The sequence below is a fragment of the Chelonoidis abingdonii genome, chromosome 1 (assembly GCF_003597395.2).
Source record: "Chelonoidis abingdonii isolate Lonesome George chromosome 1, CheloAbing_2.0, whole genome shotgun sequence".
NCBI classification, from domain to species: Eukaryota; Metazoa; Chordata; order Testudines; family Testudinidae; genus Chelonoidis; species Chelonoidis abingdonii.
Genome location: NC_133769.1, coordinates 129,972,440 through 129,996,175, shown reverse-complemented (window position 1 = coordinate 129,996,175; position 23,736 = coordinate 129,972,440). Strand labels below are relative to the sequence as shown.

At 44.5% G+C, this 23,736-nt stretch overlaps 1 protein-coding gene across 8 annotated transcripts in view; it reads left to right on the top strand.

Moving 5' to 3' along the window:
* Positions 1–23,736, top strand: part of A4GALT (alpha 1,4-galactosyltransferase (P1PK blood group)) — a 104,068-nt gene that overhangs the window by 53,746 nt on the left and 26,586 nt on the right. For 5 of the 8 annotated variants that reach the window (XM_032775943.2, XM_032775939.2, XM_032775940.2 and 2 more), the window contains one exon: positions 4,541–11,886. The exons of 1 other annotated variant lie outside the window; for it this stretch is intronic. In XM_032775943.2, the coding sequence (XP_032631834.1) occupies positions 4,590–5,663 (1,074 nt within the window). In that variant the 5' untranslated portion in view covers positions 4,541–4,589 and the 3' untranslated portion in view covers positions 5,664–11,886. Of the gene's footprint in view, positions 1–1,207; positions 1,279–4,540; positions 11,887–23,736 lie in introns of those variants that run through there. 2 more of the 8 variants (XM_032775942.2, XM_032775941.2) reach the window with 1 other exon arrangement.

The following is a 23,736-nucleotide window of genomic DNA, read 5'->3' as shown; positions in this document are numbered from 1 at the left end:
AAAGTCCAAGGCATTTTGTATAGTTCCTCAGGAAATCAGTGGTGTCACGGAGATACTGGGAGTGCTGGTGCATAGGGTCTGAGTAGAAGTCCACATATCCAGACAGTCCTCAGTGAAGCGTGCCAATGCCCGAGATGATGGGGCGTCCAGGATTTCCGGGTTTTGTGGATCTTGGGTTGTAGATAGGATAACTCTGGTCGGGGCTCTGAGGATATTTGATTTGTCCTGTGTTAGTGTAGGTAGTGTCCTTAGTAGATGGTGCAGTTCTTTAGTGTGTCCTCAGTAGGATCTGAGGGAAGTGGCCTGTACAATTGGTATTGGAGAGTGTCTGGCAGCCTCCTTTGGTAGTTGGCCCTGTTCATGATGACAACAGCACCTCCTTTATCAGCCTCTTTGATGATAATGTCAGGGTGGTTTTGAGAGGCTGTGGATGGCATTGCGTTTCTGCACGACTTAGGTTATGAGGCAAGCGATGTTTTTCCACAATTTCTGCCTGTGCATGTCGGCAGAAGCATTCAATGTATTGGTCCAGACTGTCCATTTCGATCCCTCAGAGGAGTCCGTGTGGAGTTCTCTTCTTGTGCTGTTGGTGGGAGGGTACCTGTGATCAGTGCACTGTTCAGTGTGTCCTGAAAGTATTCTTTGAGGGTCGGAGACGGTGAAAGTAGGCTTCTCAGATCGCCGCAGAACTGTAATCATGTTGGTGGGGTGGTCAGGCAGAACAGAAAGAGAGTCCCTCGAGATAGGACAGACTTCTGGCTGAGGTGTGTATTGGATAAAATTGACGATATTTGCTGGTGGGGTTGGGGGGTACCCACGGTTGTGGTCCATGTGGCAGGTAGGAGTTTAGACAGCTACAGTCCTTTTTCCTTTGTAGAGAGGTGAAGTGAGTAATGTAGATCTCCTGTCTTATTTAGTGAAGTCGTTTTTGTATGAAGTTTGGTATTTTTTATGAGAGTCTCCAGGTTGGAGAGCTCTTTTTTGATGTTTTCCTGTTTGTTGTATAGGATGCTGATCAGGTGGTTCCTTAGTTTCTTTGATAGAGTATGGCATAATCTCTCACTGTGGTCTTTGTGGTATGTAGATAGCAGTGGATTTTTAACCTTTAGTCCATTTGGTATGATGTCCATCCGTTTGCATTTGGAAAGGAAGATATCTGTCTGTATTTGTGCAAGTACCTATTTCTCAACAATAATAAATGCTTCAGGGAAAAATGGGGAAACACTAAGGCCTGATTGTCCAGTTCTGATTGGTTCCTTTCTAGACTGAAGAATTTGGGTGAGTTAATTTTGCTCCGTTTCTGCCATGGTTTACTCATTTCAATTTATAGTACAGATGTGAGCATAGGATCTCTGAGAGCTGTCTTTGGGCTTGTCTGCATTACCTGCTGCATTGATGGGCCACAATAAATCGACCCCCACGGGATCAATCGTATCTAGTCTGGATGCGATAAATTGACTGCTGAGTGCTCTCCCATCAGCTCCTGTATTCCACCAGGGTGAGAGACGGAGTCAATGGGAGAACGTCAGCTGTCGATTTTATTGCAGTGAAGACATCGTAACTTAGATCGATTTTCCCTTCTCCCTCACCCCGTAGACCAGGCCTTAATCACCAGCCTGTAAAGTCACCTTTTCTGGCCCAGTGGATATGTAATTATTTGTACAAAATGGAATAGATCCAACAGGAGACACCGAAAATGGCCTGCTGATTAGGGCAGGTCCCTGCTCCGAATCAGGCTGAGCTGGAAGCTGACTGTGGGTCTTCTCGATCCCAGGTGAGTGTCCTAACCACTGAGCTGTTGGCGACTTTGAGGCCTGGGTGGTGTCTTTCACTCTCTCTTTAAAGATCTCAAAAATTTCTGCAAAACAAAATTGTTGTTTTCTAGCCAGCCCTAGTAATAAGAAGTCCCATCGAGTGTTACTGATTAAAGATTTCTTCAGAATGGAAAGTTTTAAAAGAGAACCGAAGCCAACTGTTACCAATGATGCATTTTTATTTTTATTTTTTTTGGCAAGAAGGCAGCACTGAAAACAACACATTGCTTCTCTCAGCACTGCCAGTTCCTGTTAGCTGCTGTTCTCTTTGCTCAGATACCATAGCTATCTGTCTCCACCACCCTGCCCCCCAAATCTAGCTTCTTCAGCAACACATCACCGCTCCCTTGGCTGGTGAGCTGTTGCAAAGAATGTTTCTGCTATTCAGCAGCTTCAATTACCATTAAAGTATCTGGAAGATGACATGTTTCAGATAAGTGTGTTTAATTCTGAGGGAAAGGTGCACTGCTTTGTTGGTATTTATTAGATGCTGCCAGATGCAATAGGTAGAGCTGCGTGCTTCGAATTCCTGAAGACCCCGACTGGTTGGGTGCAGGTGTCTGGTAGAAGGAAAACATATTGGACACTGGATGAATAGTTTTCTCTTTCCTAAGTGACCAGGGCAGGGGCTGCCCCCAGAGCTGTCAGGAAGGTGCTAGAAGCAGTTAAGTCAGGCAGCCTCCATAAGACACCTGGAAACAATTAAGAACTGATTAGACGTAATCAAGGGAAACAGGCTAATCAGATCACCTGAAGCCCATTTAGAATCTGCTGGGACTAGTTTAAAAGGAAGCCCCTTCAGAGAGGCCAGCTGGTAGGACCTGGGAGTAAGAAGGTGTGTTGTGGGAAGACTGGGAGAAAGAAGGTGAGCAGTGAAAGAGCTGGGAGGACAAGCACAGGGCTGCCCAGAGGATTCAGGGGGCCTGGAGCAAAAGCAGTTTCGGGGAGCCATTCCATAAAAACAAGTTGCAATACTATAGAATACTATATTCTTGTGGGGGTCCCTATGGGGCCCGGAGCCTAGGGCAAATTGCCCCACTTGCTTCCTCCCCTCTGGGCGGCCCTGGACAAGCATGGTCAGGTACCAAGGAGGGTGCTAGGAGAGGCCATTTGGGGAAGTAGTCCAGGGAAGGGCTATAGCTCCAGTAATATAGGAAAACTACCCATTGCCAGTGCTATTAGGTCCCTGGGCTGGAAGCCGGCAAAGAGGACAGGCCCGGGTTCCCCGTAACCTCTTAAAAAAAAAATGCTCCCTAAGAAGGAAGACAGGGACTAAAGAGGGCTCTTACACCAAACCCATTGACTGGCTGATTATGAAGGTGGATCAGTAAGCTAGGAGGGGAGAGAGGCTACATTGAGGGTCACAGCAAACCTCTGAGGCAAGCCCTAACCACTTAGAAGAGCAGGACCCCCGAGGCAAAGCCACACTATGTAAATCAGAAGAGGGTAAAATAAACTGCCTAGTAGAATAGTCTGGGCAGATCAAATAACTTCACTTACTGAATGGCAGGAAATCCTGTCCAGTGAACTCGGAGGAATGACTCAGCCCCAGGCCAGAACGTGATGGGGCTAGTAACAGCGGGACAGCAGTAATGTACCTTGGTCCAACTGCAGACTGTGATGGTAGACAGGCTTCCCCCACACTTGTGAACATACTCCAGAGGGCGGTATAGGCCCTGATATGGTGCAGGGAAAGGGAAAAGGGCACTGGCTGTTTCCCCTTCCATCCCGGAGGATGGTCTTGGTAAAGCAAGGGTACTGGAGCATAGGCCTGTGTTGTGAAGGGGGAGGTGAAATTCTGATTTAGATATTTTCATTGTAAAGGTCTAAACATTAAATCAGGGAGCAGACAAGATTGGAGCAGAGCCAGAAGTGTGAGAGCAGTCTGGATAATGCTCTCACATTGTGTGCAAGGGCGCTGGAACAATTTGTTATAGTGGGGGCTATTGAGAGCCATAGACCCAATCTGTAAGCCCTGCAGCAGCACCCCCAGCATCCCTAGTTCCAGCACCTATGCTTGTGGGACTTCATAACAATAAAACAGCACAGTGGGGTGTCACAAGGGAATGAGAAAGCAGAATACAATCAGCGAAGATCATTGCATGTTTTGCCAGACTAGCGGTTGGGATCTCGTGAGAGGAACATGTTACCATCTTGGCTGGCTTCACTCGAGCAATCAGAGTCAGGAAATGACTGTCCTTGTCCTTACTAAGTAATCAACATCCTGCACTAACAATTGCAGCTTCTCCACACCCGGCCTTTTCCCAGGGCTCTAGGATTGCTTGGACGGCAGCCCTACAGAGACAGTCCCTCCCAATTCCCAGCTCTCTAGAATCATTACTACATTAGTCTGGTCAAGAATGTGGCCTGAAGTGAAAGAAAAAGCTTGTTTGGGGCCAAATTCTGCTCCATGCAACCCCACTGAAATCCATATAGTTGCATGGATGTAAACAGAGGGCAGAATTTGGCTGCATGGTGTTAAAGGGAGCATGGACTGTCGCCTGGTTACATGTTTCATAAAGCACCTAGCACAATAGGGCTGCAGTTTCTGACTGGGGCCCCTGGATGCTGCCACAATACAAATAAATAATAATGGTGATTAATAAAATAAGCCAGTGTATTGTGAAAGTGAAAAATATATAATTGCATAAGGTTACAAAATATGGATTAATGTTCACTGTTTCTATTGTCTTGTGTTTATTAATTTCCTTTTATTTTTTTTCCAGATCACCCTATTTTTTATTGGAAGAACAAGGCCCTGGGGTAGAGGCAAAAATGTACAAAATGCCCATCTGCGTGCTACAGCTAAGCAGGGCAGTGATGAACCACAAGCTCTGGGCTGTGTTTATCATTACCTTCAAGTTCATGTCCTTTGTCTCCATAATGTTTTACTGGAAAATCACCGAGGATGCCAAAGGCAAGAATCTGCTCTATGGGTTGCCTCTGGAAGTCAAATGTCCTCGATCTGTGCCTTCTCCTCCCCCAGCTGTATCTGGCAGGCCACCTCCACTGCCTGGGGATATATTTTTTGTGGAGACCTCAGAAAAAACCAACCCAAGTTTTCTCTTTATGTGCTCTGTCGAATCAGCAGCCAGGGCTCACCCTGAGACCAAAGTCGTCATCCTTATGAAGGGCTTGGCAAACAGAAATTTCACTCTTCCAAAACACTGGGGCTTCTCCCTGCTGAGCTGCTTCCCCAATGTGGAAATCCGGCCACTGGACTTGAATGACCTTTTTTCTGGTACCCCTCTAGCTGACTGGTATTTGGTGGCCCAGCACAGATGGGAGCCTTATTTCTTACCCATACTTTCTGATGCCTGTAGAATTGCTATCATGTGGAAATTTGGGGGTATCTACTTAGACACAGACTTCATAGTCCTTAAGAACTTAAAGAACCTCACCAATGCTCTTGGAACCCAATCCAAATATGTATTGAATGGGGCTTTTCTCTCTTTTGAAGCCAAACACAAGTTCATAGAGCTTTGCATGCAGGACTATGTGGATAATTACAATGGCTGGATCTGGGGGCACCAGGGCCCACAGCTTTTAACCCGTGTTTTCAAAAAATGGTGCTCTATCAGGAGTCTCCGGAGCAGTAAAAGCTGTAAAGGAGTCAGTACTCTTCCCAGAGAAGCCTTTTATCCTATCCGCTGGCAGGACTGGAAGAAGTACTTTGAAGTGGTCAGTTCCTCAGAGCTTCACAGACTGTTCAAGAACACCTACGCGGTGCATATTTGGAATAAAAAGAGTCAAGGGACAAGATTTGAGGTTACTTCAAAAGCTTTGCTGGCTCAGCTGCATTCCCATTACTGCCCTTCAACATATGGGATAATGAAGAAGTATTTTTGAAAGGAATTGATTGACGCACCTGTCACCTAACTGAACAAAGGAAGTAGCCAAAACTTTTCAGCCTTCCAAGCAAAAATGTACATTTGAAAGTGCTTACATCTCTGTGAATCATCAATCACCAGGCAGTGTGATGTAGTGAAATTCAAAGATAAATGTACGGCAGGCTGAATGTAGGTTGAACACAGGAGTTAACTAAAGACTGAGCAGTGCTTACCTCATTTTCCTTCCTTTCCTTACACTCGGGTCCCTTTACACTACTCTGGCTGTGTAAAGGGACCGTAAGATGGAAGTAAATATTACAACACTCTGGCAGCATAAAGAGGTTTTAAAGTGAGAGTAAACAGTCTTTATTCTGCCAACAGGGCATAAAGAGGCCTTGGTATAAATGAAAAGCTGGACCCAGGTCATTGGTTGATTCTTGTGAACTCCCAGGTTTTCTCTTCAAAGAAATAAAGTGAGGGAAGCAGAGGGAAGATGAATTGAGGAAGGCGTTAAAAGGAGGATCAGAAAAGGCAGCCAGGGAAGGGAATAAGGAAGACGAGAGAAGAAAGAAAGGGCAGATTTTATTTTTATACTTTTTTTTTCTTACTGCAGAAACCAGTGGCTGAATGGAACTTCCACATGTTCCAGCTTTTATTTTACAAAGCTTTAACGAGACAATGCTGTGTGTACAAGGAGCCATGTGCTATATAGTCCTTGCTCAGTTCTTAATGGGGCAAATTCCCATGGTCTCCAGCATGAGGTTTGACTGTGTAAAGATTTCAGAGTTTGTCCAAAGGTGTGTGTTGTTTTTGTTTTTTAATTAAAAATTCTAACCAGCCATTGGACAAACTTTTTATTTTAAACGAGGGTCAGAATTAATATGCTATGAAGATGCAAGTGATGGGTGTGTCCAAATTATATCTTGTCTGTCTTCTGATGATCTGTGGATTTATGTGCGTACACTCACTGCAGCTCTCCTCACCCATCTCTATCACAGTAGTATCTGAGCAACTATTAATCATTTTATTCTCACAACACCATGGAGAGGCACGGAAGTACCACTCTCCTATTTTACAGATGGAGAACTGAGAGACAGAGAGATTAAAGATGGGAGTTAGTTGCCTAAATACCTCTGAGGATCTGGGCCTAAGCTCCTTGCCCAAGATCACATAGGAAATGCATGGCAGAACTGGGAGTTGAACCTAGGTTTTTCTGAACCTCATTTTAGCACTGGAACGGAAAGATCCTGCTTCTTACACTTTCAAATCTTCTGTGGCATTCTGCTGCTATTTCTGGCACAGAAAGTAGCCTGGAAGTGCCGGGGTCGTCTTTGAGTCCTGAATAAATGCTACTGAAAGCATCAGTGGCTCTCAGACTCTTTCTAACTGATGTGGTGGGGAGACAGTTTATGTTATGGAAAAAGTTGTGTCTTTGCAGACTCCCAGCACTGGCCTAAGCCGAAGGAGAGACCATGAAAGCTTTGGGACTTTTGACAGGAAATTCCAGTTTCCATAAACTCAGTGTAAAATAAATGATGAATTCTATATTTCCTTCCTTACACAACAGATTGTAGCTGTGTGCTGTTACTAATGGGATCGTACAAGCATCATAACATTAGTGAACTACAGTACTTGCTCTGTGTGAAGGCAGAGATGAGCTGCCAACAGACCTGTCAGGGGAAGTGTAGCAGTGATGAAGGGCAATGAAGGAGATGGCTTTTTGCAACATTGAAGGGTCTTGTTGCTGAAAGGGTCAGGTAGAATAAAGTGGTGATATACTTTGGAAAGGAGGGGGAAGCATTGGGTGGGAGAGAAATTTTACTGCTCCATCTCCCAGCTTTTGAGCCTTAATTTGAAGCTTCTGCTGCTGCCAACACAGGGCACCTCTCCTGTCTTTAATTCACCACCCTCCCACCTGTCTGTCTCTGATCTTGAGACCTGACACTGCAAGAGACTGAACATCCTCTGTGAAGTGAAGGGGAACTGAAAAAACTTAGAATCTCACAGGAGGCACTCAGCACCTTGCAGGAATGGGCTCTTACTGGTTAAGTTGGATTCAACTGTAGCCTCCACAATGGGAAAAAATGTGCTGCCTTCCTCTGTCTTGACCACCACTTCTTCCTGCTCTTTGATTCCGCTGGGAGTCTGTAGCATGATTTGAAGCACAACTGAACTGACTAAGAAATATTAGTAGCTATAAGGGAGCAGGCTGCCAGTTAACGCGTCAGTCTCAGTGCACATGCACTCTAAAACAAGATTTATAGTAAGAGGGGTCACCCAGGGCCACAGACATGCTGAGATGGGGTTGTCATGGGCGAGTAGAGCATCATCCGTCTCCTACCCTGTACTCTGTAATGGAAACCATAGTACTATAAAATATTTTAAACACCTTGTCTGAGCCTTGAACAGTTAGTTTTCTTATGAATAAAGATGGGCTTGGGCTATTAACTTCAGATCTAAAAATAAGCTTTTCTGATGTTCAGGGACAGTGGCTGATCCAGCGCTCCATTTCATGAACATGACTAATGCTGAATCCTAATGGGATGGTATCATCTGATGCTTCTGGAAAACTGCTCTAAGTCGTGATCCGACCAACACTGCTGACTGCTCTGGCTCTGACCTTCAAGTCTGCAGCTGCTTCAGGGCTTTTTCGGCTTCCCAGCTCAACCACAAGCAAGCACAGATTTGCTCAGCTGAGCCAAAGATATGTATAAAACAAAAGACAGCCTGAAGCATAGCAAGCCAAAATCTTTCTTTCTTTTTCTTTTTCTTTTTCTTTCTCTGTTTACTTGCAACCACCCCAATGACACACACAGCAGAACAAAATGGCCCTAACCTACTATGGAACTCATCCCCCTCACTTCACAAGGCTATGAGTAATCAGGTGTGGTTTATTTTTCTCTCTAAACCTTAGGTCACATTCTTAGCTTTACTCTCCTTTTCCTGTGTCCTAAAGTCATTTTGATCTTGTTGGTTTCCCTCAGTCCCCACCCTGAGCACTTTAGAATACACACTTTTCCAAAAGAAAAAAAAGTGTGTACTTACCAAAACCCAACAATGTCTAAGAGCATAGGAACTGTGTTCTTACACAGCCCATGGGGCTGCTGTATGACGGTATCCTGTCTCCAGCCACTGGAGCCAATGTTGGCTATTTCAGAGGAAGGCAAACTGTCTACCCATTGTAACTTTGTAACACTATATGCTGGGGATCTTCCTGAGCCCTACCTCATGAACATTTTATATCTGAGACATTAGCAGTGATAGCCCTTGTATTTTTTTTTTCCAGCTTGTGTCAGTGCAGCTCCTATTCCTGTCTATATAAATGGATAGAAATGCATGAAATTGCCAGGCTGGAACAGATCCCTGGTCTGGGTAGTATGGTATCCTATTTCTGGTATTTCTCTTTTACTTGGCCTCAGTCCAGCTGAGCAATGAAATGTTAGCTGAGCCAGGGACAGCTTAATGGTCAAGGCATAGACTTCTTTTGGTCAGGCTGCATCACAAAGTGTGCACTTCATTTGGTCGCACTCTTTGCCTCTGAATTTAATGTAAAATATAGCACTGCTTATGTGAAAAAGTGCCTTTTCATAGAATGGCCTATTTCTCTGAAGCTTGCAACCTGCATAAAGAGCTTTGCATTAATCTCATGTTCTCTCCACTGCTGTAAATAGAATAGAGGTCAGTTGCTAAATTGGGAGGGAGTCCCTCTGTCCTAGTAGAACATGGGAAGTTGGGTCAGTTGTGTCCTGGCAGATTAGCTTGCAGTATGTTAGGAAAATTCTAAATTTAGGATTTGAGTGGAACATTGTTGATTCATGGCAGCTTAATATCAGGCTAAAGGAAGAGGCCAATCTAGTCTGCAGTGAAATGCATAATAAAGTCCTTTGCACATTAAGGATCACGTGCCTTGAATATCTCCATTCTGACTGCTGCCTTAGTGTTACTGATCATACACATAAAAGGGGTGCCCAGCAGAATTCAAATGTTTCATTTGCCTAGTGTTTCCTTGTCCATTTTGAGGAAAATGAATACAACATCCCTCTCTCATCCATGCATGAGGAAACAGACTTGAGCTAGTAGTGGCTGTATTTGAGCCATTTGCCCCTATTGTTCTGCCTCAAGGGTTAAATAGATCTGGGTTAGGAAAAAAAATTGGATAGAACACTCTTCTGTCATAATGCAGTTTTGACTAAATCAAAACTTTTTTGCAGGAACATACAGATTTTTTATTAAATTTTGCAACGGATAAAAGTCAAAACAATTTGTGTTCAGAGTAAGTTTGATTTTTTTGTTGTTTGGCTTTTGGTATTATATTAAAATACATATATGTAACATTTTAATATGATATAAAAGTCACAACAAAATGAATTGAAATGACACTTCTGAAATGAAATGTTTTTACATTGATGAAACATTTCAAAGCTATTGAAATTAAATGTTTAGATGGTCCCAAGTTGATTTTTTTCCCCCTTCTTAATATTTGGTTCACAGGAAACTACAAAATTTTGGCTTTTCGTTTTGGTTTGGAGCAATTTTTTTGGTCAGACTCTCCTGCAAAATGAAAATTGTGGCTCCCAACCAGCTCTAATAAGCTATAATGTTGTCTGAAGCACCAGCCAAATGCAGTTCAATGTGGAAGAATCATCATCAAGAAGGGAAAGAGAAAATTTGGTTGTGATTTAAAAAAAAAAGTTCAAAATAAGCTGGAAGCGATCAACTGTGACCTTTTGTTAGTCAGATAAGTAAGCATCTATGTCTTTCCCTGAAGACTGTCAAAATTTAACTGGTGCTCCTGTTACTTAGCTTGAACTGAGATATGGAAACTAGTGGGAACTTTCTTTAAGCTGTAGCCAGGACTTGCACTGATAATCAAAGGTAGAGATGAGCAGTTCACTGTGATCTTTTCTCACCTTTTTCATGGTACTGTCTTTACAAGGCAACCTGGTTCAGGATTTAGCTTCTAGGCAAAAGAAGCTCCTGCAATATTGCAGCACCCCCTGGGGTGAAAAAGCTTTAAAAATGTTTTGTTTTGTTTTTGGCATGGATAGAGACCACAGGCACCATTTTTATTGCCAGAGGTCCTAAGCAGAAATCCTGGCCTATTTTATAATCAAGAATTAGTGCTGCTGTTGTCTGGATTTATGCCATTTGATGCCTTTTCAAAGATTCATCCTCTTCTTAAAGGAGATAAACCAAAGCAGCCTTTGGCCTTTTCCTACTGTTCAATGTTTGGGGGGGGGGGGGGAATAAATGTAATTTTTACCTTTTTATTTCATGTTTCTACAAAAAAAAGTGTTTTTGTTTTTCAAGTGATTGTTGGAAACTTTATGTAATCTGCATTAGTTATTGTCTAGACAAGAAATTTTCATCTTATCACTAGAAACAACTTGATTAAATTTAGCAGTGTTGAAATAGCATTAAACTAGCTGAGTTTAAGCAATTTTTAAAATATAAATTACGGCATGCAGGCTGGATGCATAGGCAGTTGGTAATGTCAGTGCAAAATATTCAGCTCCTGTTCTCTATCCAGCGTTATGGCGACCATACAAAATGACTATTTATTTGGTAACCTATGTAAAATGAGCTTGGTGATCTTGGTCCAGAAAATGGACAGATCCACACCATAAGAAATTGTATTGCAATTTACACTACTCTTATCAATGAGGTCAATAATCAAGGGCCTAAATTAGTACCGACCATCCTCTTAGTCTTAATAGTGGAAAGTTTGCACTTCCATTGCCCTACCTATATTTGTGGACCTGATCCAAAGCCTGTTGAAGTCAAGGGGAGTCTTTCTAGTGACTTCAATGTTTTTTTGAGTAAGGCAATGGATGAATAAAGGACCTTGTGCACCACTACTGTCATTTTGATCCCCAAACTGACTTATTTGCAAAATGAAATATGTAGCTCCCAGGTTTGTCTTGTATCCTGTTGAGGTTCAGATAGGCAGTGAAATTGGCAGGTTTATTAACACCCAACCCAGCGCCAATATACAAATACCTGATAAGTTTTCAATTATTAAATACTAGCTCAGCTTTATTTCTCTAGGTTTGCAATGGCAGCATGTGTGTTCTGTTGTTCCCGAAAGTGTATCTGATGATAAAATCATTTCCAGTATGTTCAAATCATGTTAATCATAGCAAAGTGACTGAAGTTTTATTGTGACCACACTGAATCATGAATGAAGGGAACAGATTTCACTTTTAATGTGCAAATATTAAACATGTTGTTTAAATACTAAATAGTAATGTTCTTCTTTTAATTGTATGCAGTGGTGATGTAGCTGTGTGTCCCAGATATTAGAGACACGAGGGATGGGGTAATGTCTTTTATTCGACCAACTTCTGTAGGGGAGAGAATGACAAGCTTTCAAGCAACACAGAGCTCTTCCCAGACCTGAGGAAGAGCTCTGTGTTGCTTGAAAGCTTGCCTCTCTCACCAACAGAAGTTGGTCCAGTAAAAAATATTACCTCACCTCCTTGTCTCTTTTAATTGTTAACCCAATTTCAAGGAAGGATGGGAAGCAATGGACCACCTCTGACTGTTGCTTGATTGAGTTCTTTGTGGTTCTAACATTAGAGAGAGTGACCTTTTTAACAAGGTGAAACTGCTGCCCAGGGAGAACTGAGAAAAGCCAGGTGAGGAAATATAATGGGGAAATTATCCATATCACAAATTCTGTTTACTTTTATGATGGAGCTGTATCCCTTGTCAGATTAACCCCATGTAAGCTTTAAAGGAAGACAAGACCATTGTGGAGAAGCTAAATGAACTCTACACATCTGTCCTTACTGAAGAAAATGTGGGGGAGATGCACACAGTAGAGCTTTTCTTTTGGGTTGACAAATAGGGTTGCCAACTTTCTAATGGCACAAAACTGTACACTCCTGTCACGCCCCCTTCCTTGAGGCCCTGCCCCTTCTCCAAGACCCTGCCCCTGCTCGCTCCATCCCCTGTCCCTCTGTCGCTTGCTTTCCACCACCCTCACTCACTTTCACCAAGCTCGGGCAGTGGGTTGGGGTGCAGGAGAGTGAGGGCTCTGGCTGGGGGTGTAGTGTCTGTGGTGGGGCCAGGAATGAGAGATTTGGGATGCAGGAGGGACTCTGGGCTGGGGCATGGGATTGGGGTGCAGGATCCCAGCGACACTTACTGTGGCTCCCAGGAAGCAGACTGCAGCCCCACGAGGCGCATGGGTGGCCAGGGAGGCTCTGCATGCTGTCCTCGTGCCCACAGGCACCATCCCTACCGCTCCCATTGGTTGCAATTCCCAGCCACTGGGAGCTGGGGAGCCAGCAGTGGGTCGGGGACAGCATGTGGAACCTCCCTAGCCACCCATGCATCCGCATCCAAGAGCCATGTGAAGTTGGGAAGGCAGGGAGCCTGTCTTAGCCACAGGCCCCCACTGGACTGCCAACCGGACTTTTGATGGCCCTGTCAGTGGTGCCAACTGGAGCCACCAGGGTCCCTTTTCAACTGGGCATTCCTGTCGAAAACTGGACGCCTGGCAACCCTAGTGACAAATCTGAAGTATTGTACTGCATTGATGTGTCAGTAGAAGAAGTTGTAGAACAAACTGATAAATTCAACAGTAATAAATCACCAGGACCAGATGGTATTCACCCAAGAGTTCTGAAGGACCTCAAATATGAAATTGCAGAGCTAGTAATAGGAGTATATAACTTATTGCTGAAATGAACCTCTGTACCAGATGATTGGAAGGTAGCTAATGCAACACCATTTTTTAAAAAATGAGCTCCAGAGGCAAACCTGGCATTTATAGGACAGTAAGCCTAACTTTAATACTGGACAAATTGATAGAAACTATTATGGACTGGAAGGGACTTTTATGTTTTGTTTTGTTTTGTTTTTCAATCTTCCCTCATAGTTCATGTTTTCTAGACCTTTAATCATTTTTGTTGCTCTCATCTGGACTTTCTCCAATTTCTCCACATCTTTCCTGAAATGGTGGTGCCCAGACCTGGACACAATATTCCAGCTGAGGCCCAATCCATGTGGTGTACAGGACAAGAATTATGTCTCATGTCTTGCTTACAACACTCCTGTTAATAAGTCCAAGAATGACGTTTGCTTAATTTGCAACAGTGTCACAAAGTTGATACTCATGTAGCTTGTGATCCACTATAGCACCCAGCTCCCTTTCTGCAATACTCCTACCTAGGCAGTAATTTCCCGTTTTGTATGTATGCAACTAAAGGCGGATTCATCGGGCCGAGGCTAGAGCAAGTGGGGGCTCCCTCCCCACCCATTCCACCTGTGGTCCTGCCCCTGTTCCATCCCTCCACATGTGACCCTGCCTGTGGCCCCACCCCTTTCTGCCCCTTCCCTGGGGCCCTGCCCCTGTTCCACCCAGGGTCCCCTCCCATTCTCCCCCCCCCCCAACTGTGGCCCAAAGATGCTCTGTCCCCCTGCTGCAGCTCTAGGCCGCAGTGAGTAGTGAGAACTTTCCCAACCCTGAGGCCTCAGCAGGTAGCGAGCGCTTCTCCAGTCCCAGGGCTATAGCAGAGGTCCCAGTGTTGGTGCTTCCCCTGCTGCCCCCTGGCAGATGGGGTGGGAGGCACTGGGGACTTCCTCTGCTGCCCCCGGCTTCTGCTGGGGATGGAGTCGGGCCACATGGGGGCTTCCCTTGCTGCCCCCAGCTTCTGCCAAGGACAGGATTGGGGGGCGCAGGGAGCTTCCCTGGCTTCTACCAAGATTGGAGAATGCTGGGGGCTTCCCCCTCACACACCAAGCTCACCCCACCCATCTGGCATTTTTGCTCAGGAGCAGGGTCTGGGTGCGGAGGCTTTCCCTACCCGCCCAGGGCCCCCAGTTGGCTTGGGCCCCTGGGGCACGGGCCCCATAGGCCCAGTGGCTAATCTGCCACTGTATGTAACTAATTGCTCCTTCCTAAGTGCAGAACTTTGCATTTGTCCTTATTGAATTTCACCTAGACCATTTCTCCAGTCCATCAGGATCATTTTGTATTTTAATCCTGCACTTGCAACCCCTCCTCCCAGCTTGGTATCAGCTGCAAACTTTAGAAGTGTACTCTCTATGCCACTGTCGTAATCATTAATGAAGATATTGAACAGAACTGGACCCAGAACTGATCCCTGCGGAACCCCACACAATATCCCTTTCTAGCTTGACTGTGAACCACTGAAAACTACTCTCTGGGAGCAGTTTTCCAACCAGTTATGCACTCACCTTATAGTAGCTCCATCTAGGCTATATGTCCCTAGTTTGTTCATGCAAGACAGTATCAAACGCCTTACTAATGTTATAGCACATCTACTGCTTCCCTCCCATCCACAAGGCTTGTTAAACTATCAAAGAAAGCTATCAGGTTGGTTTGACATGATTTGTTCTTGATAAATCCATGTTGACTGTTGTTACTTATTGCCTTATTATATTTTAGGTGTTTGCAAACTGATTGCTTAATTATTTGCTCCATTATCTTCCTGGTACTGAAGTTAAGATGACTGGTCAGTATTCCCTAGGTTATACTTAATCCCCTTTTTATAGATGGGCTCTCTGCCAGTCCTCAGCAATCTCTCCCATTTTTTGTGAGTTTTTGAAGATAATCGCTAATTGCTCAAATATCACCCTAGTCAGCTCCTTGACTATTCGAGGATGTATTTCATCAGATCCTGCTGACTTGAAGACATCATTTTTCTCAGCTAAGTAATTTTTAATTTGTTCTTTCCTTATTCTAGCTACTGTGCAGTAGGGATATCCCACTCATACTCTGGAAGCACTAGGACACAGGTGTGAGCTTGATGAAAAGGGACAGAAAGGAGCCAACCAGAGACTCCACCCAGTAGAAATACATAAAAATGGCCATACTGGGTCAGACCAAAGGTCCCTCTAGTCCAGGATCCTGCCTTCTGTCAGTGGCCAATGCCAGGTTCCCCAGAGGGAATGAACAGAACAGGCAATCACCAAGTGATCCATCCTGTTGCCCATTCCCAGCTTCTGGCAAACAGAGGCTAGGGACACTTCAGAGCATGATTTGGCATGGTAGCAAGTAGCAGCCAGAGCAAGGGTCTTTGGATATTCAGAGAACTTTCTATAATTTTGACTGGACTTTCTCTGCCCTGTGCTGATTGGCTGTTTCCTCCAATCCTCTCCCAACCATTCCCTCACACTCTCTTCATCTCACCTTCACTCCACAGCTGTCCCTCATATCATGTTCTCCCCACTCTTTTTCCCACACCGTCCTTCCCTTCAATGTCCCCTCTGTTCCCTTTTCTTTCCATTTAGCTGATCCTCTCCTAAGTAGCTCCCCCAAAACATGCAGCTAACATGACGTTTGCCACTATCACACTGTTCACTCTACTTGTGTGTTCTACCTCTTCCCCTACCCTGTGTCTGTTTTGTCTGGTACATTATAAGATCTCCAGGACAGGGACCTCTACTACTCTTCATTGGCACCACCCCTAACACACTTGGGCCCCATTCTTGGTTGGCCTTAAGCGCTAATATAATACACATGATAACAGTGCTTGCATAATTACAATATAAACCAGACATCTGAGAATGAGTCTGTGGTATCCTTTGGTCTGTTATAAATGTAAGCAGAGTCTGACTGAGCGCTCCCCTGACATTTAGTGGTGAGCTGTGGAAAAAGATTTCAGGAACTGATCTCGTTTGCATGGACACACCCACCCTTCCTAGGTGTCAGCATGTTGGGACTACTTGCCCAAATGATCACTCGTGGCTGGTGTTAGATCCCCAGTTGTCTTGTTATTGGGGAATCAGTTATAAAGGGTTGTTACCCTTGTGTGAACTGAGAGCAGCAGAACTGTACCTGGCAAACCCCAAGGGAGGGACTCGTCCTCAATTGAATGACACTGGCTAGTCCTGGGGCATGGGTTTCAAAACCCAATGAGTTGAGAGAGGGTGGGAATAGGGATTTGTACTTGGTGGTGGGGGTCCTAGATACCAGTTGACCCTTCCTTTCTCCATGGTATTAAAAAAAAAAAAATTAGACTTAATTGAGAGACATGTTACACACCAAAGACCTGAAATCATTGATGTCTATGTATTAGATCTACTTTGGGACATTATCTCTATTGCAAGACACTACTCCCTATGCACCAGCAGTGAGGTTCCCCCACTAACAGCTGAAATCACTGAAGCTGTGTTCAGGCCCCCCACTTAAGACATCTTGGCATGGCAAGCAGGGCAGCTGGTGGAGAGGGCCAGACCAGAGAAGAGCCCCACAGAGAGGCACAGCAATCAGCCATTGGGGCGATGAGCAAGTGCCCAAGCAGTGCAGCATATAAGGTGCTTCCTTACCACCGTCCCCCTACACACGCACACACAGGGTGGGAGATGAACTCTGCGGATGAATCTCTGGACTCTGGGGCTGCACCGGCCAAGGACAGCAACTGTGCATGGGGTGCAAAGAAGGGACAGGCACGTTAAAGAGACTTTTGGGTTGCTGGACTTAAGACCCTGAGGGGAAAAGGATGCTGCCCAACTTACTTGGGAGTGAGACTTTTGCTCATGGTTTGTGTTTATGAACCCTAGTTGTGGTGTTTTCCCAAATTAATGCTGAGTTACTTCCCTCCTTTTATTAAAAGTTTTTGTTACACTCTGTACTTGTGAGAGGGGAAGTATTGCCCCATAGAGACGCCCAGGGGAGGTGTGTAATTGAGCTGCTTTTGTGTTGTATTGTTGAAAAGGAACCCCTAGATACTGAACACGGCCCTTGTTGTTGCTGGCTTCATATGGCAGAAGGGTTACATTTAAATAACTTAAAGCTGAGCAAGGTGGATTTATGCCATCTACATAGGAATCATATACCAGGAGAATACAGGTTTAGGGTCAGCAGAGGGAGTGAGGAGTATTTCCTAGGAGAAAATAATTTCACAACAGAATATAGGGAGGCATAATAGGACAAACTCAAGTGTAATATGAATTTTGTGCAGATGAGGGGTAACGGGAAAGTGGATTTCATCAGAATATTGGCCTCACCAAATATAATTGACTTTTTATGCCTGGAGAGGCAGTTAACTTTATTGGGGGTGGGGAAAAGGTGCCTGCATACCTAAATAATGAGTATGATCAAATCTGAATGAAACCCCAGATAAGAAAAGGAGTGAGCAAACAGCTGCAGGATACTTGGTTGATGACTCCTCTGAAGATTAGGATCCAGTCAGCATGGGGAAAAGTTGGTGGTCAGAATTCCAGGAAATGCTCTATCAGAGCCATTTGAGACATGCACAGTGACACAATTTGTAATCAAAATTGTGAATAACCCATATAAGACTTGGCATAGTGTGCAGGGCTTAGACCTGAACAGACACTAGGAACACCATCAAACTTGCCGGTCACTGGTGGCAACAAACAAGGTTCCATTGTCCTTTACACCGTGATAGGAGAACACTGTAACCCAGAAAAGAGGGGTATAGTGTTTTGGTTATACACCCCCTAACTGCACATGGTGAGCACACTGGACAATAATAAGTCATAGCCACAGGTGAACACCCAGGTACTATTTTGCATTAACATGGCTAAAGCTCTCTTCCAGAGAAAGACAAACAGCACAGGCGTCTGCCATGACAGCAATGACTGTTGTGAGGAAACAAGGATGAGGCCTCATTAGAAGAGACTATTAAAAGGGTGAGGTTGGAGGAAAGCTGTTTTCTCTTGGGGAAACCATGGCACTGAGTAGGATGTGAATTCTGACTTCTGTGAGAGCTAAATAAACTAGTGCTGACTCCATGAGGGCTATGTGAGCTACAGAACAAATGTGGGATACAGAAAGATTAGTCATTTTAGATTAAGGCAGTTACTGCTTTACACACTCTCTCTCTCTCTCTCACAATGAAGCAATATTGGCTCTTCTGCACACCCAGGGTAAAGCCTTTTGTTGTCTTTAGTTTCTGTGCTGTTGCTAGGAGGGGAAGTAGCCTACAGTTACTGCCCTCAGTGAAACCAGCTATACAGGCAAAAGTGGGTAAAACACTTTCTAGAAATGCTCTTATTTATGAGCTGGTTGAGAGCAGGACAGGTGGGAATCCGGGGCCCTGAGCTCCTCTCTTTTCCAGTCAAAAATCATCTTTAGCAACTGGCACCAGAACTTCACGCAGAAAAGTAGCAACTGTAGCTCCAAAATGAACACACTAGTCTTGCTGCTATTGCTGCTTGATCTATAATTTCTAGAACTAGTGCTGCCACTGCTTAAGGTCTGCTAGCCCCACTATGGCTACTGGCACTGACAATGTTACCTAGGCATGGTCTAGTGAGAGTGAGAAGACCTGTGCCCTATTCCCAACTCTGGTTTTATTTGGCTGAATAACCTAGAATAACCAAACTGGTTTTATGCCTGAGCTTTCCCCATTTGTATAGTGATACCTTTATAATCCCGAGAAGAAAATAGCTATATAAATTCAAATTATTACTGTTACGAATGGCAATATCACGTTCTTCGACCCTTACTTGATGGAGAGCGCAGATTCGCGCTCTAAGGATGAGATACTGCTGATGTGAATGGAGATCCACAGGGTTGAGTTGTTTCAGTACAAACTGCTCTAGAACATCAAGAGACACCAAAGAGGGATTAAAAATACTGGAGATGATAAAAGTTCAGTGTGTTCATTTTTTCAGCAAAGAGTGAGAGAAGTGAGATGTAGCTGCTTTCTGCTGAGCATTTATCACAGACACACTTGGCTAAGCTCATTCAGCTTTTGGCAGAAATTACTCTTGTCATAAATAGATAGCTAAGGGTTAATGTTTCTTTCACCTGTAAAGGGTTGACAAAGGGAACCAAACACCTGACTAGAGGACCAATCAGGAAACCGGATTTTTTCAAAGCTCAGGGACGGAATGTTTGGGTCTGTGTCTTTTTGTCTGGCTCTCAGCTATGAGAGGAATCTTTCTATCTTCAAGCTTCTAATCTTCAGTTTCAAAGTTGTGAGTACAAAGGTAGAAAAACAATAGGCCGTTGTTGTTTTTTTTGTATTTACATGTGTGTAGTTTTCTGGAATTTTTAATTGATTATGCTTTTTGAATAAGGCTGTTTTATTCATATTTTTCTTTTAAGTAATTGACCCTGTATTGTCCCACTGATACAGAAAATATTTTTATGTCTTTTTTTCTTTCTTTTTTATATAAAGCTTTCTTTTTAAAACCTGTTTGATTTTTCTCTGGTTAAGGCTAAGGAACGAAGGGAGGGGGAAATCTCTTTGGGTTAGCTTGACTAGGTTTGAATCTGCATAGCCTCAGGGGAAGGTGAATTGCCCTCTCTGTTTTGCATTCAAGAAGTTTTAAGTACAGTATCGCCCAGGAATAACCCAGGGAGGGGAGCTGGGGATGAGATAAAGAGGAGACAAGGGGGAGAGCTTGTTTCCCTTTGGTGTGAGACTCAGGCCCTCTGAGTCTTGGGGTCCCCCAGAGAAGGTTTTGGGAGACCAGAGAGGGAGTCAGGCCCTGGAAATTCCTGGCTGGTGGCAGCGATATCAGATCTAAGCTGGTAATTAAGCTTAGAGGGTTCATGCTAGCTTCTCAGTTTATGAACGCTAAGGTTCAAATCTGAGTGGAAAGCTATGACAACTCTCCACCCAGACATTACATTTCTGTTCTGTATTAGCATAGCTTGCCTGGCAATGCTTCTCTTGGCTCAGTCTCCATACAGTTCCACAGAAGTTATTAAATAGCATTTCAGAAGAGGCCTGGCCTGATTTTCAGAGGTGCTCGACATCCACAGCTTTCACTGACATCACCTCTGAAAATCAATCCAGTAGGCTTGTCTCCTATTTCCATTTTGGGCTTTGAACCTGGGCATTCTAGAAGTTCATCTTCTTGAAGGTAGTCTTATTGCCTTTTAAGGTGAGATGAGCTCCAATCATAAAATTCTGATTAGGGCCCAGAACTAGATTTTAACAATTCTAATTTCAGGGATGTATGGATTTAGGGCTTGGCCCATTTAAAATCATGGACCATTTACAAAATTAATGTTTTCTAAGCCTTTAATCATTTTTGTTGCACGCTCTGGACTTTCTCCAGTTTGTTCACATCTTTCCTGAAATGTAGTGCCCACAACTAGACACAATACTGCAGTTGTGGCTTTAGTGTGGAGAAGAATGGAAGAATTACTTCTCGTGTCTTGCTTAGTACGCTTCTACTGATACATCCCAGAATGATCTTCACATTTTTTGCAGTAGTGTTACGTTCTTGATTCGTATTTAGTTTGTGCTTAACTATAAGCCCCAGATCCTTTTCTGCAGTAGTCCTTCCTAAGCAGTCATTTCCCATTTTGTATTGATTGTATAATTGTTTATTTCTTCCTAAGTGTAGTATTTTGCATTTATCCTTACTGAATTTCATTCTATTTACTTCAGACCATTTCTCCAGTTTGTCAAGATCATTTTGAATTCTAATCCTGTCCTCCAAAGTGCTTACAACCCCTCTCAGCTTGGTATCATCTCCAAACTTTATTTGTGTACTCTATGCTATTATCCAAATCATTTAAGAAGTTATTGAGCAGAACTGGACCAAGGACAGACCCCTGTGGGACTCCACTCGATATGCCCGTCTGGGTTGACTGTGAAATATTGATAACTAGTCTCTGAGAGCATGGCTACAGTTGCAGATGTAGAGCACTTTGAGTTAAACCAGCCTTCGGAGAGCACAGTAGGGAAAATGCTGCAGTTTGTCCACACTGACAGCTGCAAGCGTGCTGGCATGGCCACATTTGTGGCACTTGCAGTGGCATTGGGAGCGGTGCATTATGGGCAGCTATCCCACAGAGCACTGCTTCCCATTCTGGCGCTGTGGCTTGTGGGAAGGGGGTGGGGAGTGCAGAGCATTCTGGGTCCTGTCCCAACGCATCAGTATGCATCAGTTCGCATCCCAACAATCCCTGTGCTTCCGTCCATCTGTCCACATTTGGCACCATCTTTCAACTTTTTTTGTGCTGCATGCTCTGTCTTTTGGGCTGCGGGAATGGAGCCCAAATAGCTGAGGAGTATGCTGACAAGTCTCACCAGCACATCACATTTGGCAGTCGAGTTACTTCTTAAGATCCAAACTGACAGTGAGGACTCCGACGATGATATTGATATCAACTCAAGTAATGCATACAACATGAGATTGCTTGTGGCATTCACGGACATGCTCACCACAGTGGAATGTCACTTTTGGGCTCAGGAAAAAAGCACTGAGTGGTGGGATCACATCGTCATGCAAGTATCAGAGGGGTAGCCGTCTTAGTCTAGATCTGTAAAAGCAGCAAAGAATCCTGTGGCACCTTATAGACTAACAGACATTTTGGAGCATGAGCTTTCATGCATCTGAGAGCACGAAAGCTCACGCTCCAAAACGTCTGTTAGTCTATAAGGTGCCACAGGATTCTTTGCTGCTTTTATCATCATGCAAGTCTGGGATGATGAGCAGTGGCTGCAGAACATTCAGATGGGGCAGCAGGGGACAGTCAGGGGACAGGGAGAACAGGTAGTTGGATGGGCTGGTGGGGGGCAGTTAGGGGCAGGGGTCCAGGGGCAGTCAGGGAGAAGGGGTGGATGGATGGGGCAGGGGTCCCTGGGGGGAGGGGCGTCAGGAATGAGAGGAGGGGTTAGATGGGGTGGTGGGGATCCAGGGGCAGTCAGTGGACAGGGAGTGGGGGTGTGTGTGGATGGGGCAGGAGTCCCAGGGGGGCCATCAGGGAACAGGGGGAGTTGGATGGGGCAGGAGTCTCGGGGGGAGGGCAGATAGGAGGTAGGGGCCAGGCCATGACCCCCTCTCCTAACCAGTCCTCCATCCAATTTACAAAACCCAATGCGGCCCTCAGGCCAAAAAGTTTGCCTGCCCCTGATCTAACCTATGTGGGGCGCCCCATGAGATCATCTCCATCCATCTTTTGTTGGATCAAACACTGAAAATTGGTGGGTTGATCTGGATTCTGGCATATGGAACAGATGGCCAAGCCAGCTGAGCTGGTGTTAAGTCACTTGGGTAGACAATGAAGGCAGGTTGGTCCAATGCCTAACATCCTCATTCATAACATGATAAAATCACCATGTGACCTCAATAAAGCATTGTTGTTTCATGTCAAAAGCATCCAGCTAGCACATTTGTGTCACTGTGATAGCTCAGGTTTTAGAGCCAAACAAAAGGACTGAAGCCAGTACTGATTGATAGCCGTGCATCTTAATGAGTTGATATGTGATGTTGATTCCACAGAAGCTTCCAAAGACTGTGCATAACACCTGTAGCCTTGCCAATTCAATGGTTCATGTCAGCAAGGCAACCTCTCTCCTTGGTGACAATGAAGCCAAAATACTCAAGTATGTTGATGAATTTAACTTCTTGTCCATTGATTACAATGGGTGGGCTAGAGGTCTGGTCATCAGCCACTTCATCAGTTTGATGGTCTTTCAATTGACTTGAAGACCAAGCTAACTTGCTTCTTCCATAAATATATTCGGGTCATTGATAAGATTGAATTGTGAGGGTTTGAATATAGCAGTGCCATCTGCCCATTCCAGTGTGTTATGCAAAAGTCATGCAGCATCACTTCCAGTATGTGGCTAGTGATGACTTTCAGCTTTTGGGCAATAATGGTGCTGAACTCACACACCCTTGATGGATACCACTGTTGACCTCAAACCAGTTGGGCATTCTAGTACCTAAGTGGACACAGCTCTCACTTTGATGGTACATTTCTATGAGACGTCAGAGGAGATTGCCAGTCACACAGCAGCTTGCAGCCAGAGCCAAAGGGAGTGACAACCAACAGAATCGAAGGAAGCTTTAAATCAATACATGCTATATACACCTCATCCTTCCTATGCCAAAACTTCTTTTTCAATAGTTCGCCTAATGGTAAAAAGCTGCTCCATGGTTGACTGGCCGGATGTAAACCTGGTGGCCCGCTAGATTATGTACATTCCTTATGGCAGGCTTGACACACTCAAAAAGAACCAGTGTAACAGTTTACTTGAAATGAAAAGCAAAGTGATGCTGCTGTGATTGGGACACAACAGAGCATCACCTTTCCCTCTCCCTTTCCAAAATGGGAGCCTGATCCCACAGTGCCAGTTGTTGGGTAGTTTCTTATGAATCCACACTTTGGTGATACTATG